General features: G+C 46.8%; 1 protein-coding gene across 1 annotated transcript; it reads left to right on the top strand.

The window, feature by feature from the left end:
- The first annotated feature begins 366 nt into the window (after positions 1-366).
- Positions 367-14,312, top strand: nfkbiz (nuclear factor of kappa light polypeptide gene enhancer in B-cells inhibitor, zeta). The gene is made up of 12 exons (XM_081361294.1): positions 367-614; positions 1,007-1,092; positions 1,199-1,232; positions 1,328-1,422; positions 2,282-2,673; positions 2,788-2,893; positions 3,007-3,153; positions 9,475-9,538; positions 9,624-9,775; positions 9,871-9,981; positions 10,065-10,232; positions 13,414-14,312. Exons 1-12 carry the CDS (start codon positions 419-421, stop codon positions 13,456-13,458), a joined length of 1,596 nt encoding a protein of 531 aa, XP_081217420.1. The 5' UTR covers positions 367-418; the 3' UTR covers positions 13,459-14,312.
- The last annotated feature ends 706 nt before the right edge of the window (positions 14,313-15,018 follow it).

The raw sequence follows: 15,018 nt of genomic DNA, 5'->3' as shown, positions 1-15,018 counted from the left end.
GCTGTTTCTTCATATTTTATGTCATATAGACTAACCCTTATTCGTTCGTTCGTTTGTTCATTCATTACATTGTCTTGAATTGTAGATGTGGATTATCTGGTTCAGTGCTTTTCTAAATGGTGTTGTTGGATTGATTTGGATCAGTCAATAACAGTAACGGAACTGTTCAGTTTATGAAGATCTTGATGGTCCCTGATCAGGCGCACATCTGAAAACTGAAGCCGAATCTCTCATAATGTTGTTTTAATTATATTTTAATTACATAAATGATTCTGAATGCTGGTGCGTGTAATCCTAAAGTATTAATGAAGGCGTGTCCTGACGTCACGCCGCACGTCACGCGCTAATAAGTTCTTCAGAGAGTGTCGCGTCGCGTCATTCAGATCAAACGCTCAGACGCGCGTCGCAGCAAGAGAACATGATAATTGACGGAGTTTCTGAGGAATTCTCGGGTCTTCTGGACCGGGACACCGATGTTATGACCAGTCCGGTCCACCTGTGGTCGTTCTACGGTTGTTCTTCTCCCACAGAACCGAGCCTGTCCGCCGGGTCCCCGAACTCGGACTCGGACCAGAGCTGGAGCGATGCGGGAAGCCCGCCAAACTCCGTCAACGGTAGGGAATAACGAATCACGATGTAATACCTATAATTAATAACGAAAAATGTAATTAAATCTTAATTTAGCGAACTGAATGGGAGTCAAGAAAACAATGTGTTGGTGAATAAAACCTATAGCGCAAACTGCTTAGACAAGTCATACAAGTTAAGTTAGTCATTTCATGTTTTTTCCCCCCTAAAATCATAACTGATCATCACTTATTTTTTAAAGCTATTTACATAAAAAGGTATTTTTTCTCATTTAAATCTGAAAAGTATAACTGACTAACTGCTTGTTGGTCAAACTATTATTTAAGTTTGTGCAACTAGACTGTCAAAAGTATGTTGTTCAGTGTTTCAGAGGACAGTAATTAAAGGGATTAAAGCTAATTGTGTTTAATTGTTGAAGAGCGTAAACGGAGTCCCTATCAAGGTGTTCGGGTGAAGAACACAGTCAAAGAGCTGATCCTGCAGAAGCGCCATCACGACACCCAGGTGCTTATATAACATATTACTTAGTGTTTTATGACGGGGTTTATAAATCCACAGTGCTGTATCTGTACTGTATTATTAATGGACATAATTATTTGCTTCTTCACAGGCTCAGCAATATCCATTTGAAAGTGAATATCCGGGTAACTACATCACTGTTTGCAGTTATGAGCTCTAATTGTACAAGGAAGTTGTTTGTCAAAAATGACTGGAAAATTAATTTTCTGTTTTATTGCAGCCGTGACTCATTTGCTGCAGGGAACGAAGAGGCAAGCGGAGAGTCCGTCTCATTATCCAGCGAAACGAGTGCGAGTCACAGACGGAAACATTCTGGTGCGTTTAATATTCAGTGTCATCTTTCTGTGATTCTAATGGAAAAAGATCTGTGAGTGTTTTGTTCTTCTGTCTTATACAGTTTAATAAGAATCCTAGCGTAGGGTAGAGGTAATTCTAAATACATTTTAGTTAAATTAGTTTTGAAACTTCTCAAATCCAGAGCAAGAGACAATCTAGTGCCGATTGGTCTAGTGTGGTGATGAACCCGTACAGTCCTGCAGTCAGCCCTCAGTGTGTGTGTGTGTGTGTGTTCCCTGCTCAATAACCCTCAGTGTGTGTGTGTGTTTCCCCTGCTCAGTAACCCTCAGTGTGTGTGTGTGTGTGTGTTCCCTGCTCAGTAACCCTCAGTGTGTGTGTGTGTTCCCTGCTCAGTAACCCTCAGTGTGTGTGTGTGTGTGTGTGTGTGTTTCCCCTGCTCAGTAACCCTCAGTGTGTGTGTGTGTGTGTGTGTTCCCTGCTCAGTAACCCTCAGTGTGTGTGTGTGTGTGTGTGTGTGTGTGTGTGTGTTCCCTGCTCAGTAACCCTCAGTGTGTGTGTGTGTGTGTGTGTGTGTGTGTGTTCCCTGCTCAGTAACTCTCAGTGTGTGTGTGTGTGTGTGTGTGTGTGTGTGTGTGTGTTCCCTGCTCAGTAACCCTCAGTGTGTGTGTGTGTTCCCTGCTCAGTAACCCTCAGTGTGTGTGTGTGTGTGTGTGTGTGTGTGTGTGTGTGTTTCCCCTGCTCAGTAACCCTCAGTGTGTGTGTGTGTGTGTGTGTATGTGTTCCCTGCTCAGTAACCCTCAGTGTGTGTGTGTGTGTGTGTGTGTGTGTGTTCCCTGGTCAGTTCAACTGTTGAGCTCTCGCTGTGTGTTTCTCTCAGTCTGCTTGTGTTCGCGGTGAGAACTGGCTCTACGACACTGAGATGCTGGAGGACATCGGCGAGCTGCTGTCCATCGAGTCCGTGAGCGTGAGCGGATGCCCCCCAGCGCGTGTGTGTCGTGAGTCTCTCTCTGAAGCTGAGAGTGTGTGTGGTCCAGCTCGGGGTCAGGAGTCTCTTCTGGGCCTGTTCGCTGAAGCTGAGAGTGTGTGTCGTGAGTCTCTTCTGCCCCTGTACACTAGCTGCTCTTACACACACTCCATCCCAGCGCACACACAGCATGTGACCCCAGTCGCCCCAGTTTCCTTCTTCCAGTGGCAGATCCAGCAGGAGGAGCAGAAACTGGCGGCTCTCAGTCCTGTGGAGCTCAGCACTCGAGACGGAGACGGAGACACGTGAGTTCAGATCATTACTGATGTGCAAACGCTCAGAGTTAGAGAGTCACAGGCTGAGAATCAGAGAATCATGATCTGTGATCAGAGAATCAGTGACTGTTGTCTGATTGGCAGGTTCTTGCACATCGCAGTGGCTCAGGGCAGGAGAGCTCTGGCTTACGTCCTTGCCAGGAAAATGGCCGCTATTGACATGTTGGACATGAAGGAACACAACCAGCAGGTACAGCCCTGAGAAATCACTCCCTTAACTGACGGGATTACCTGTAAAAACACACCTGTGTACACACCCTGTTATTACTGTTACTCATCTGATCTCATGCTTCCTCCAATCAGAGCGCGTTCCAGGTCAGTGTTGCTGCAGATCAGCACCTGATTGCACAAGACCTGCTTTCTCTCGGCGCTGAGATCAACACCCTGGACTGCTGGGGCCGGTCCCCGTTACACGTGTGTGCTGAGAAGGGCCACGCCCCCACACTGCAGGTACTTCCTGTTACTCCGCCCCCACACTGCAAGTACTCCTGTTACTCCACCCCCACACTGCAAGTACTCCTGTTACTCCGCCCCCAAACTGCAAGTACTCCTGTTACTCCGCCCCCAAACTGCAAGTACTCCTGTTACTCCGCCCCCACACTGCAGATACTTCCTGTTTCTCCGCCCCCACACTGCAGGTACTTCTTGTTACTCCGCCCCCACACTGCAGGTACTTCTTGTTACTCCGCCCCCACACTGCAGGTACTTCCTGTTACGCCGCCCCTACACTGCAAGTACTCCTGTTACTCCGCCCCGACACTGTTTTGCCACACCCCACACTGCAAGTACTCCTGTTACTCCGCCCCCAAACTGCAAGTACTCCTGTTACTCCGCCCCCACACTGTTTTGCCACACCCCAAACTGCAAGTACTCCTGTTACTCCGCCCCCAAACTGCAAGTACTCCTGTTACTCCGCCCCCAAACTGCAAGTACTCCTGTTACTCCGCCCCCAAACTGCAAGTACTCCTGTTACTCCGCCCCCACACTGCAGATACTTCCTGTTTCTCCGCCCCCACACTGCAGGTACTTCTTGTTACTCCGCCCCCACACTGCAGGTACTTCTTGTTACTCCACCCCCACACTGCAGGTACTTCCTGTTACGCCGCCCCTACACTGCAAGTACTCCTGTTACTCCGCCCAGACACTGTTTTGCCACACCCCACACTGCAAGTACTCCTGTTACTTCGCCCCAAAACTGCAAGTACTCCTGTTACTCTGCCCCCACACTGCAGGTACTTCTTGTTACTCCGCCCCCACACTGCAAGTACTCCTGTTACTCCGCCCCCACACTGCAGATACTTCCTGTTTCTCCGCCCCCACACTGCAGGTACTTCTTGTTACTCCGCCCCCACACTGCAGGTACTTCTTGTTACTCCGCCCCCACACTGCAGGTACTTCCTGTTACGCCGCCCCTACACTGCAAGTACTCCTGTTACTCCGCCCCGACACTGTTTTGCCACACCCCACACTGCAAGTACTCCTGTTACTCCGCCCCCAAACTGCAAGTACTCCTGTTACTCCGCCCCCACACTGTTTTGCCACACCCCAAACTGCAAGTACTCCTGTTACTCCGCCCCCAAACTGCAAGTACTCCTGTTACTCCGCCCCCAAACTGCAAGTACTCCTGTTACTCCGCCCCCAAACTGCAAGTACTCCTGTTACTCCGCCCCCACACTGCAGATACTTCCTGTTTCTCCGCCCCCACACTGCAGGTACTTCTTGTTACTCCGCCCCCACACTGCAGGTACTTCTTGTTACTCCACCCCCACACTGCAGGTACTTCCTGTTACGCCGCCCCTACACTGCAAGTACTCCTGTTACTCCGCCCAGACACTGTTTTGCCACACCCCACACTGCAAGTACTCCTGTTACTTCGCCCCAAAACTGCAAGTACTCCTGTTACTCCGCCCCCACACTGCAGGTACTTCCTGTTACGCCGCCCCTACACTGCAAGTACTCCTGTTACTCCGCCCCCAAACTGCAAGTACTCCTGTTACTCCGCCCCCACACTGCAGGTACTTCTTGTTACTCCGCCCCCACACTGCAGGTACTTCCTGTTACGCCGCCCCTACACTGCAAGTACTCGTGTTACTCGGCCCCTACACTGCAAGTACTCCTGTTACTCCGCCCCTACACTGCAAGTACTCCTGTTACTCCGCCCCCACAGTTTTGCCACACCCCCACACTGCAAGTACTCCTGTTACTCTTTCTATTCACACTACGATTGAATGGAACCTCAACCACTAGATTATCATATTCATTAAATAATTTTATTCTGAAGAAGCTTTCGCTCTTGAGACTCACTTCAAACATCATAACGGTTTTATAACGGACCTATGACTGCCGCGATGTGGAAAACGCGGATGGAACTGAGGAATCCAGTTCTAAAAATTGGAATTTACTTCATAATGTGGAATTTCACATAATTTGTACATTTTTTGATTAGTAAATAATCAGCAGGTCAATACACTTAAATCAAATCGTGATATAGAGTAGAGTCTCTGAATATTAAACCACAAAAAGTCTACTTAAATATGAATCCTGCATGGTCTGTGTGAATGAATGGTTTCATTTCCCACACACACACACACACACACACAAAAGTGACTCTCGCTGTGTTTTCATATTCATCCCGATATGAATGCATGAACTTCATCTCCAAAGCCACTCAGAGTCGCATTTTACCATTTCACTTGAGAAAAACTATCGTCATCTCATAAACACACAGAAACTCAAAGGTCTTCATGGCAGCTGGGATGGCAATAAAAGTTCGGTTTAACTTGAAATTGTGACAGAAATATATTACTGATGTACAGTAGAATTGATCTAATCTCAATGTGCTAATAATACTAACACTAATAATTATACATTATAATTTAAACTTTTTTTTTTTTGTGCAGCACTTTGTTTGACAAAAGTGTTAGTTTAATTTCATGATTAAAATACAAATGTAATGTTTTATGCCTTAATTTGATTGCCATAAAAATTAAAATACACAACATAATTTCTGAAATAAAAAAACTTTTCTTAGAAATCAAATTTTATTTTTAAATTAATAAATTGCTGTTATGAATTCAATTCATATATTTGTGACGATCACTGCTGCCTAGACCAGCAACAAAACAAATCTGATGAAGCACTGACAGCGCAGAATAAACTTACGAGCAGAAAGTTGTTCCGTCTTTGACTGGAGCGCGTCACAAATGAACCGAAACTCAGCGTTTAGGCTATTCTCCTCACAGACGTTAGAAACCGGCATATAGAACGCTTGAAATGTCTACTTTTAAACGAACCAATTCAAATTGGTTGAATTGGTTGAAACAGAAACAAATATTCTGATTACATAATTGTGCAACAAAGTGCATTTGGAATGGAATGGAATTGAATGGAATGGAAATTGTTTTGAAACAGGGACAATGCACAAATAAACATTAAACTTGCTAAACAAGAGAATATGTCTTGGGCCAGGTTATAGCAACAATTGCTAATTTCCACCTGTAGTCCCTGGGCAGGTATGACATATAAAAAAAAAAATAACGATTTTAAAATAGAAATTTCACAGGATTATAGATAAAGTGATGTGCATTGTAATTACAAACAAACAGGTTAGCAAAAAACAGAACCAGGGAGGCTATCAGCCCATTTACTCTCTGTCTCCTCCTTCTCCAGCAAACACACTTAAACAGTTCAGTAGCATCTTAGGCACAACTCTAGACACTCTTTCACACACGCACACACACAGATATATTATCTCATAGATGTGTGCGAACTTGCTTACTTAACAACCAACTCTTTGTTAGGCATGAGAAAGTGTGAGAATCTGCACATAAGATATGATCCGTGGGAAGGGTATTCCACTGCCTCATGGCCACACATGAGAAGGAGGAACTCCCAAATTGGGTTTTACATTGTGGGAAGCTACACCCCCCCACTCCCCCTCCCCCTGTGACACTTCTAGTTGTTAGTTGTTCCAGTAGCACTATATTTGATTTTATGTAGCAAAGACACATTTGAGTGTTTTATTAGATTATCAAGACTAAGTATATCATATTTGACGAGTATTTGACAGTGATGATAATGACGTGTTTTTTTTGTCATGGATCATGAGACAGTTTTTATACATAGATTCTAAAGGTTTTATGACTGTTTTACATGCCTGAGACCAGGATGTAATGCAGTACAAAAGGTGGGGGATGATCATTGCATTTAGGGTGCTTTCACACCTGCCTCATTTAGTTCGGTTGAATCGCACTAGAGTTCGTTTTCCCCATTGGTGCGGTTCGTTTGGGCAGGTGTGAATGCGGCAATCGCACTCGGGTGCGCACCAAAAGCGGACCAAACAAGCGTACCGAGACCTGCTCGAAGAGGTGGTCTCGGTACGCTTTGAAACGAACTCTGGAGCGGTTCGTTTGTGGTGAGAACGTGATCCGACCTCGAACAGAACCAACTGCCAAAGAAATGCGCATTTTTGGACTAAACCAGTTGCCGTAGTCAGCTGCGCTGTGATTATGGTATGAGGAGAAATGTTTGTTGACTGTTTGCACTCGCGGATAAACTTGGATTTGTGAGGAGGTGCGGAGCCTGATAGGAATTATTAACAGCCGCATCCTCACTTTATTCTCAAATATTATTGTTTGTCTAAAGTGGTGTAAACTATAATAACATATGACCAAGGATACAATCAGCCCACGCAGTCGTCTCTCCATAGTAAACAGTGGCGTGTTATGCACGCGTCGCCTCCTCCTTAAATGACTCGCCGCGTGCATTGAATAAAACATTTTTTTTTAGCCGCATCCTCGCTTTGGACAAACTATATAATAAACTATGACTAGGGATACAATCAGCCCACGCAGTCGTCTCTCCATAGTAAAAAGTGGCGTGTTGTCTGCCGGATTTTCCTCCTCTTTGTTTAATTCCTGGGAGTTCTGTTGGAATTTTCCCGCACGTTAATTCTGACAACAATCGAAGTGCAGTTATGAAAATACGTTCAAGACCCATCTGGCCAACGAGTGATGTGGATGTTGTCACATGACTGCATTTTGGTTCGTTTCATAAACTGATCCGGACCAGAGCGATAAGTGTGGTGTGAAAAGAAACCAAAACGCCTGAAAAATGCTACAAAGTATAATTTTTCTCCCTTGGTCCGGACCAAATGAACCGAACTACAGATGTGAAAGCACCCTTAAATAAGTACTGGATGCTTCAGTGGTGAGAGAGTTTATGTATCTAAAATTTACTAAATGAAATTTGTTGCACAATTTTTTAACGTGACCTTTAAAGCTAAGTGTCGAATCTAGAGTTACCCCCAAATATTTAAATGTATCTACATGTTTTATATGTTGGCAATTTACTAAAATTTCCGGAAACGTTTTAAGTATAGACCGGTTTGTAAAGAACATAGTTACAGTTTTTTCAACATTTAATGTGAGGCATGAGTCATGTAACCAGTCACTGACCTTGCTCATGACACTTGATAATTTTTTAGCTACGTCTGTTGCACTTCTCCCATGGTTATATAATACTGTGTCATCAGCATACATAACAATATTTATGCCCTTGCAGACCGAGGGCAGGTCATTAATATATAAGCAAAACAGCAGTGGCCCTAGAATTGACCCCTGTGGTACTCCCACAGTAGAGACAAGAGACGTAGACAATGTGCCATTTATTTGCACACATTGTTTTCGATTTATCAAGTAGGATTTTATCCACTTGATAAATCACTATATAAATCACTATTTGTGTTCACTATACTGCGGTAATGAGATCGTCAACGTCATCTCTGCAGCCGACACTGACTCAGAAAACACTAGTTTTGGTCAAGGTATTTGTATCGATATCGAGATACCCGGCCCTATTCAACATGTAATTTTTGTTTTACTATTAATAAATTGTTGTTAAATTGTACAAGTTTCATGATTTCAATTAATTAGAAATGCTTTTCGATTACTTTACTTTAATTTAAACATTAAAATTGGGTCTAAAAAAAAAGAAAACAAAAAAAAAACTGAATTTGGGAAAAAATAAAAATGGATTTCTTAGGGCTCTACAACACTTAATAATAAACCTGTGTATTCAGCAGGACTGAATCTGTTCAAAAGCGAAGCTTTACATCAGATTAATTAAAAAGAAACTTCTTTTAGTTTTACCATGCTAACCGTTAGCACACTATTAGCACGCTTATGGTCTAATAAATTTAAATAGATAAATGCTCCTTCACAACTTGACCTCACTACTCAAACTCATTAATTGACAAGTCAGTTGTTGAATAACTGGTTGACTAGTTCATCCTGGCCCAACCTAACCCACACTCGTAAAGAATGTGTACACAGTGTTTCTTGTTAGCCTGCACACACGTCAGTTAGATGGTGTTATTATCTCATCTGTCAACAGTCCTGGTCTATCATTCAATCTTGATGCTCTGTGTTTATTTTTACCCTGCGCTCGCTAACTTCCTCATAACATGCTTGACTAATATGCATTTCCTCAAAAAAGCGCCATGCAGTGCAGTGGAAAATTCCCCTCGAGCGGCAGCACAACAACGCCTTTGATAAGAGCCCAAAACAACATGCCTGTGTTTCTGCCAGCCATGAAGTGTTGACAGGTCGTGACACGCAACCGTCGCTGCAGTCGTTACCCGTCGCGCTACTGTAGCATTCATGCAGAACGCCTCCCTTCTCCCAGAATGCAGTACATGTTCAGACCTGTTTACTCAGTTGTCTTGTGACTAGCATACATATATTCTGATGAAACTCGCTGTTTCCCTTAAAGGCCATCCAGAGAAGCGTGCAGGCTAGCGGGAGAGCGCTCGATGTGGAGGTGGTCAACTACGACGGTCAGTGAACTCATCATCTGTCCTGGTTAGCAGTGTTTACTCCCCAGCACATGACCCAGCTCTAACCCCGTGTGTGTGTGTGTAGGCCTCACTCCTCTGCACGTGGCGGTGCTGTCCCACAATGCAGCAGTGCAGGAGCAGTGTGTGTCTCAGAGTCCGGCTCTGCAGCAGAAGAGGAAGATGCTCAGCGAGTGTATCGGCACACTGATGCTCATGGGCGCCTCGCTGGAGACCAAGGTGAACATGCTTCAGTCACGCCTCCATCACGCTAGTCACGCTTCAGTGACGTCTGTGTGATGTCCCCGACTCACGCTGTCCCATGTTTCCCACAGGACCGTAAGAGTGGGCGCACCGCTGTACATATGGCTGCTGAAGAGGCTAACGTCGAGCTCCTGCGCCTATTCCTGGATCAGCCCAGCTACTTATCCATCATAAACGCAAAGGTTAGTGAGAGTGTTGTGTAGCGCTGGGCATCATGTGACCGCTCGCTGGGCATCATGTGACCGCTGTGTGATGTCATCGACAGGCGTTCAGCGGGAACACGGCGCTCCACATGGCTAGCGCTCTGCAGGGTCGCCAGGCTCAGGTAGAGGCGGTCCGGTTACTGATGAGACGAGGAGCCGATCCCAGCGCCAAGAACCTGGAGAACGAGCAGCCGGCCCAACTGGTGCCCGAGGGTCCACTGGGAGAACAGGTGAGAGAGCTGGATCAGGCTTATGTAATCAGTGTTGTCTAACTCTATATCACTCCACTGGAGGAACGTTGATGAAACCGGTCTGGGCCGTTCAGCAGAAGAGCCTCAGGCGCACTGCGTGACTCTAGTTTCCACTCACCCTGTTCCTCCTGTTCTCCACCCTGTTCCTCCTGTTCTCCACCCTGTTCCTCCTCTTCTCCACCGTTTCCACTCACCCTGTTCCTCCTCTTCTCCACTCACCCTGTTCCTCCTCTTCTCCACTCACCCTGTTCCTCCTCTTCTCCACCCTGTTCCTCCTCTTCTCCACTCACCCTGTTCCTCCTCTTCTCCAGTTTCCACTCACCCTGTTCCTCCTCTTCTCCACCCTGTTCCTCCTCTTCTCCACCGTTTCCACTCACCCTGTTCCTCCTCTTCTCCACCGTTTCCACTCACCCTGTTCCTCCTCTTCTCCACCGTTTCCACTCACCCTGTTCCTCCTCTTCTCCACTCACCCTGTTCCTCCTCTTCTCCACCCTGTTCCTCCTCTTCTCCACTCACCCTGTTCCTCCTCTTCTCCAGTTTCCACTCACCCTGTTCCTCCTCTTCTCCACCCTGTTCCTCCTCTTCTCCACTCACCCTGTTCCTCCTCTTCTCCACTCACCCTGTTCCTCCTCTTCTCCACCCTGTTCCTCCTCTTCTCCACTCACCCTGTTCCTCCTCTTCTCCAGTTTCCACTCACCCTGTTCCTCCTCTTCTCCACCCTGTTCCTCCTCTTCTCCACCGTTTCCACTCACCCTGTTCCTCCTCTTCTCCACCGTTTCCACTCACCCTGTTCCTCCTCTTCTCCACTCACCCTGTTCCTCCTCTTCTCCACCCTGTTCCTCCTCTTCTCCACTCACCCTGTTCCTCCTCTTCTCCACTCACCCTGTTCCTCCTCTTCTCCACCCTGTTCCTCCTCTTCTCCATTTACCCTGTTCCTCCTCTTCTCCACCCTGTTCCTCCTCTTCTCCACTCACCCTGTTCCTCCTCTTCTCCACTCACCCTGTTCCTCCTCTTCTCCACTCACCCTGTTCCTCCTCTTCTCCACTCACCCTGTTCCTCCTCTTCTCCATCCTGTTCCTCCTCTTCTCCACTCACCCTGTTCCTCCTCTTCTCCACTCACCCTGTTCCTCCTCTTCTCCATTCACCCTGTTCCTCCTCTTCTCCACTCACCCTGTTCCTCCTCTTCTCCACTCACCCTGTTCCTCCTCTTCTCCACTCACCCTGTTCCTCCTCTTCTCCACTCACCCTGTTCCTCCTCTTCTCCACCCTGTTCCTCCTCTTCTCCACTCACCCTGTTCCTCCTCTTCTCCACTCACCCTGTTCCTCCTCTTCTCCATTCACCCTGTTCCTCTTCTCCACCCTGTTCCTCCTCTTCTCCACCCTGTTCCTCCTCTTCTCCTCTCACCCTGTTCCTCCTCTTCTCCACCCTGTTCCTCCTCTTCTCCACTCACCCTGTTCCTCCTCTTCTCCACCCTGTTCCTCCTCTTCTCCACTCACCCTGTTCCTCCTCTTCTCCACCCTGTTCCTCCTCTTCTCCACCGTTTCCACTCACCCTGTTCCTCCTCTTCTCCACCGTTTCCACTCACCCTGTTCCTCCTCTTCTCCACTCACCCTGTTCCTCCTCTTCTCCACCCTGTTCCTCCTCTTCTCCACTCACCCTGTTCCTCCTCTTCTCCACTCACCCTGTTCCTCCTCTTCTCCACCCTGTTCCTCCTCTTCTCCACCCTGTTCCTCCTCTTCTCCATTCACCCTGTTCCTCCTCTTCTCCACCCTGTTCCTCCTCTTCTCCACTCACCCTGTTCCTCCTCTTCTCCACTCACCCTGTTCCTCCTCTTCTCCACCCTGTTCCTCCTCTTCTCCACCCTGTTCCTCCTCTTCTCCACTCACCCTGTTCCTTCTCTTCTCCACCCTGTTCCTCCTCTTCTCCACCCTGTTCCTCCTCTTCTCCACTCACCCTGTTCCTCCTCTTCTCCACCCTGTTCCTCCTCTTCTCCATTCACCCTGTTCCTCCTCTTCTCCACTCATCCTGTTCCTCCTCTTCTCCACTCACCCTGTTCCTCCTCTTCTCCACCCTGTTCCTCCTCTTCTCCACTCACCCTGTTCCTCCTCTTCTCCACTCACCCTGTTCCTCCTCTTCTCCACCCTGTTCCTCCTCTTCTCCACTCACCCTGTTCCTCCTCTTCTCCACCCTGTTCCTCCTCTTCTCCATTCACCCTGTTCCTCCTCTTCTCCACTCACCCTGTTCCTCCTCTTCTCCACCCTGTTCCTCCTCTTCTCCACTCACCCTGTTCCTCCTCTTCTCCACTCACCCTGTTCCTCCTCTTCTCCACCCTGTTCCTCCTCTTCTCCACTCACCCTGTTCCTCCTCTTCTCCACTCACCCTGTTCCTCCTCTTCTCCACCCTGTTCCTCCTCTTCTCCACTCACCCTGTTCCTCCTCTTCTCCACCCTGTTCCTCCTCTTCTCCACTCACCCTGTTCCTCCTCTTCTCCACTCACCCTGTTCCTCCTCTTCTCCACTCACCCTGTTCCTCCTCTTCTCCACTCACCCTGTTCCTCCTCTTCTCCACTCACCCTGTTCCTCCTCTTCTCCACCCTGTTCCTCCTCTTCTCCACCCTGTTCCTCCTCTTCTCCACTCACCCTGTTCCTCCTCTTCTCCACTCACCCTGTTCCTCCTCTTCTCCACCCTGTTCCTCCTCTTCTCCACTCACCCTGTTCCTCCTCTTCTCCACTCACCCTGTTCCTCCTCTTCTCCACCCTGTTCCTCCTCTTCTCCACTCACCCTGTTCCTCCTCTTCTCCACTCACCCTGTTCCTCCTCTTCTCCATTCACCCTGTTCCTCTTCTCCACCCTGTTCCTCCTCTTCTCCACTCACCCTGTTCCTCCTCTTCTCCACTCACCCTGTTCCTCCTCTTCTCCTCTCACCCTGTTCCTCCTCTTCTCCTCTCACCCTGTTCCTCCTCTTCTCCACCCTGTTCCTCCTCTTCTCCACCCTGTTCCTCCTCTTCTCCACTCACCCTGTTCCTCCTCTTCTCCACCCTGTTCCTCCTCTTCTCCACTCACCCTGTTCCTCCTCTTCTCCACTCACCCTGTTCCTCCTCTTCTCCACTCACCCTGTTCCTCCTCTTCTCCACTCACCCTGTTCCTCCTCTTCTCCACAGGTGCGTCGGATCCTCAAAGGTAAAGGAGTGCAGTCCCGCTCCTGAACTCCGACCCCTTTATCCCACAGGAATCGCTGTCAGTCAGGCAGTCCGGATCGTGTACAGAATCATTTGCCACTTCAGGCAGATGTCGGTTGTTTCTATGAAACAGTTTTATCATTGTTCACTACTGAGTAGTAGACGGCACAGGAAAGTGAGCAACAGTTCAGAGGATCTGCCTGGCAATAGAGGAGGAATCCGTGTTATGAGGAGGTGATTCACTAGTAATAATAAAGAGAAAGAGAGTGAAGTCGCACTGTCAGATTCAGTGACTGGGTTAAACAGTGAATCTTCTTCTCTTGTTCAGTGCAGATCTGAAGTGTTGCATTTGGTGTGTAAAGGGTTGTAAACTATTATCTCCAAACAATATAACTATATGCATATTGTTATTTTTACTTTCAAGGTTTGCATGTTAAACATTATCAACAGTCTCTATCAGAGATGGTAATCAGTAACTTTAAACCCGTTGGATCAGAACGTCCTTGATTGTTGACTCAAGGCGTGTTTCAACATGTCACTTTGGGACTTTCTTCCATTGATTATTAACTTTTTGGTGATTCTCTAGAAGTCCTCTAATTATTATCCTGGATAAATATTCAGATTATCAGTTTGATTCTAACTGTGTTTAAAATATGGTTAAAGGTGTTTCTTTATGACAGAGAGAGATAGCGTCAGTGCATTATAACCGCTCGTATTAAATGAGTCGGCTTGATGTTTGTGTGTGTGTGGTGATGGGTTAGTGTTCTGTGTGTATTATGGCAGGGGTGGGTTAGTGTTTCCCTGCATGTCACTTGATATTCTGTAAGTTTGATTTTGTCAACTGTAATTCGACCTTAAATAAAGTTTCATTTTCCTCTGTTCTCACGAGTGTTTCAGCTTTCAACACATTTCAGAACAAAAGAGCAGAAATCTGACCCAGACCAGGAAGTAATCACACTGAATATGAGAAAAACAAGCATACATCTCAACACGACATACAGGAACTCATGAAAGACCATAACAAGGCAGTAATAGTGCTAATATTTATCGTACCAATGACGTTTACGGCACAGTGTTTGCCTGTTGAAGCGTTTACCTGGGAAAGTCTCTGTCACAGCTGTGTTCATCTGCTAATAAACTTTGACCTTTAAATCACAATGACAAAATTCCACATTCATATACGTACAATAGGCACACACGGAAGACACTGAAAATAGATTTGAAAAGTATATCCCAGGAGAATCCCCTCACTTATGCAAGTTTTATTTTCACTAGAGGGAAATAAATATGTCATTGTATAAGAGACGGAAAGAAGGTTTCCTCATACTCTGAGTCTGGTGAAACTCTAGAGGACTTCTGGGAACGTCCATCAGCTTTAACCTCGACTTCTGCATTTCCTTCTACCATCACTTTTACAAAAACATGAAACCACGATAATCTCGCCGTTCAGCGAACCGCAGGTGTCCGTAACCCTTACTCATACTGAACAACATTCAGTCTCAGTAACTCTGGGTGTTTGTTTCAGAAGTAATATCTTGTATGATGTGAATGAGGTTAGGAAAAAAACCTGATACAAGCCGGACAAAT

This window comes from Scardinius erythrophthalmus (genome assembly GCF_964197995.2).
Source record: "Scardinius erythrophthalmus genome assembly, chromosome: 3".
Lineage (NCBI taxonomy): Eukaryota > Metazoa > Chordata > Actinopteri > Cypriniformes > Leuciscidae > Scardinius > Scardinius erythrophthalmus.
Note: the sequence above shows the minus strand (reverse complement) of the source record. Positions and strands in the feature narration are given on the sequence as shown.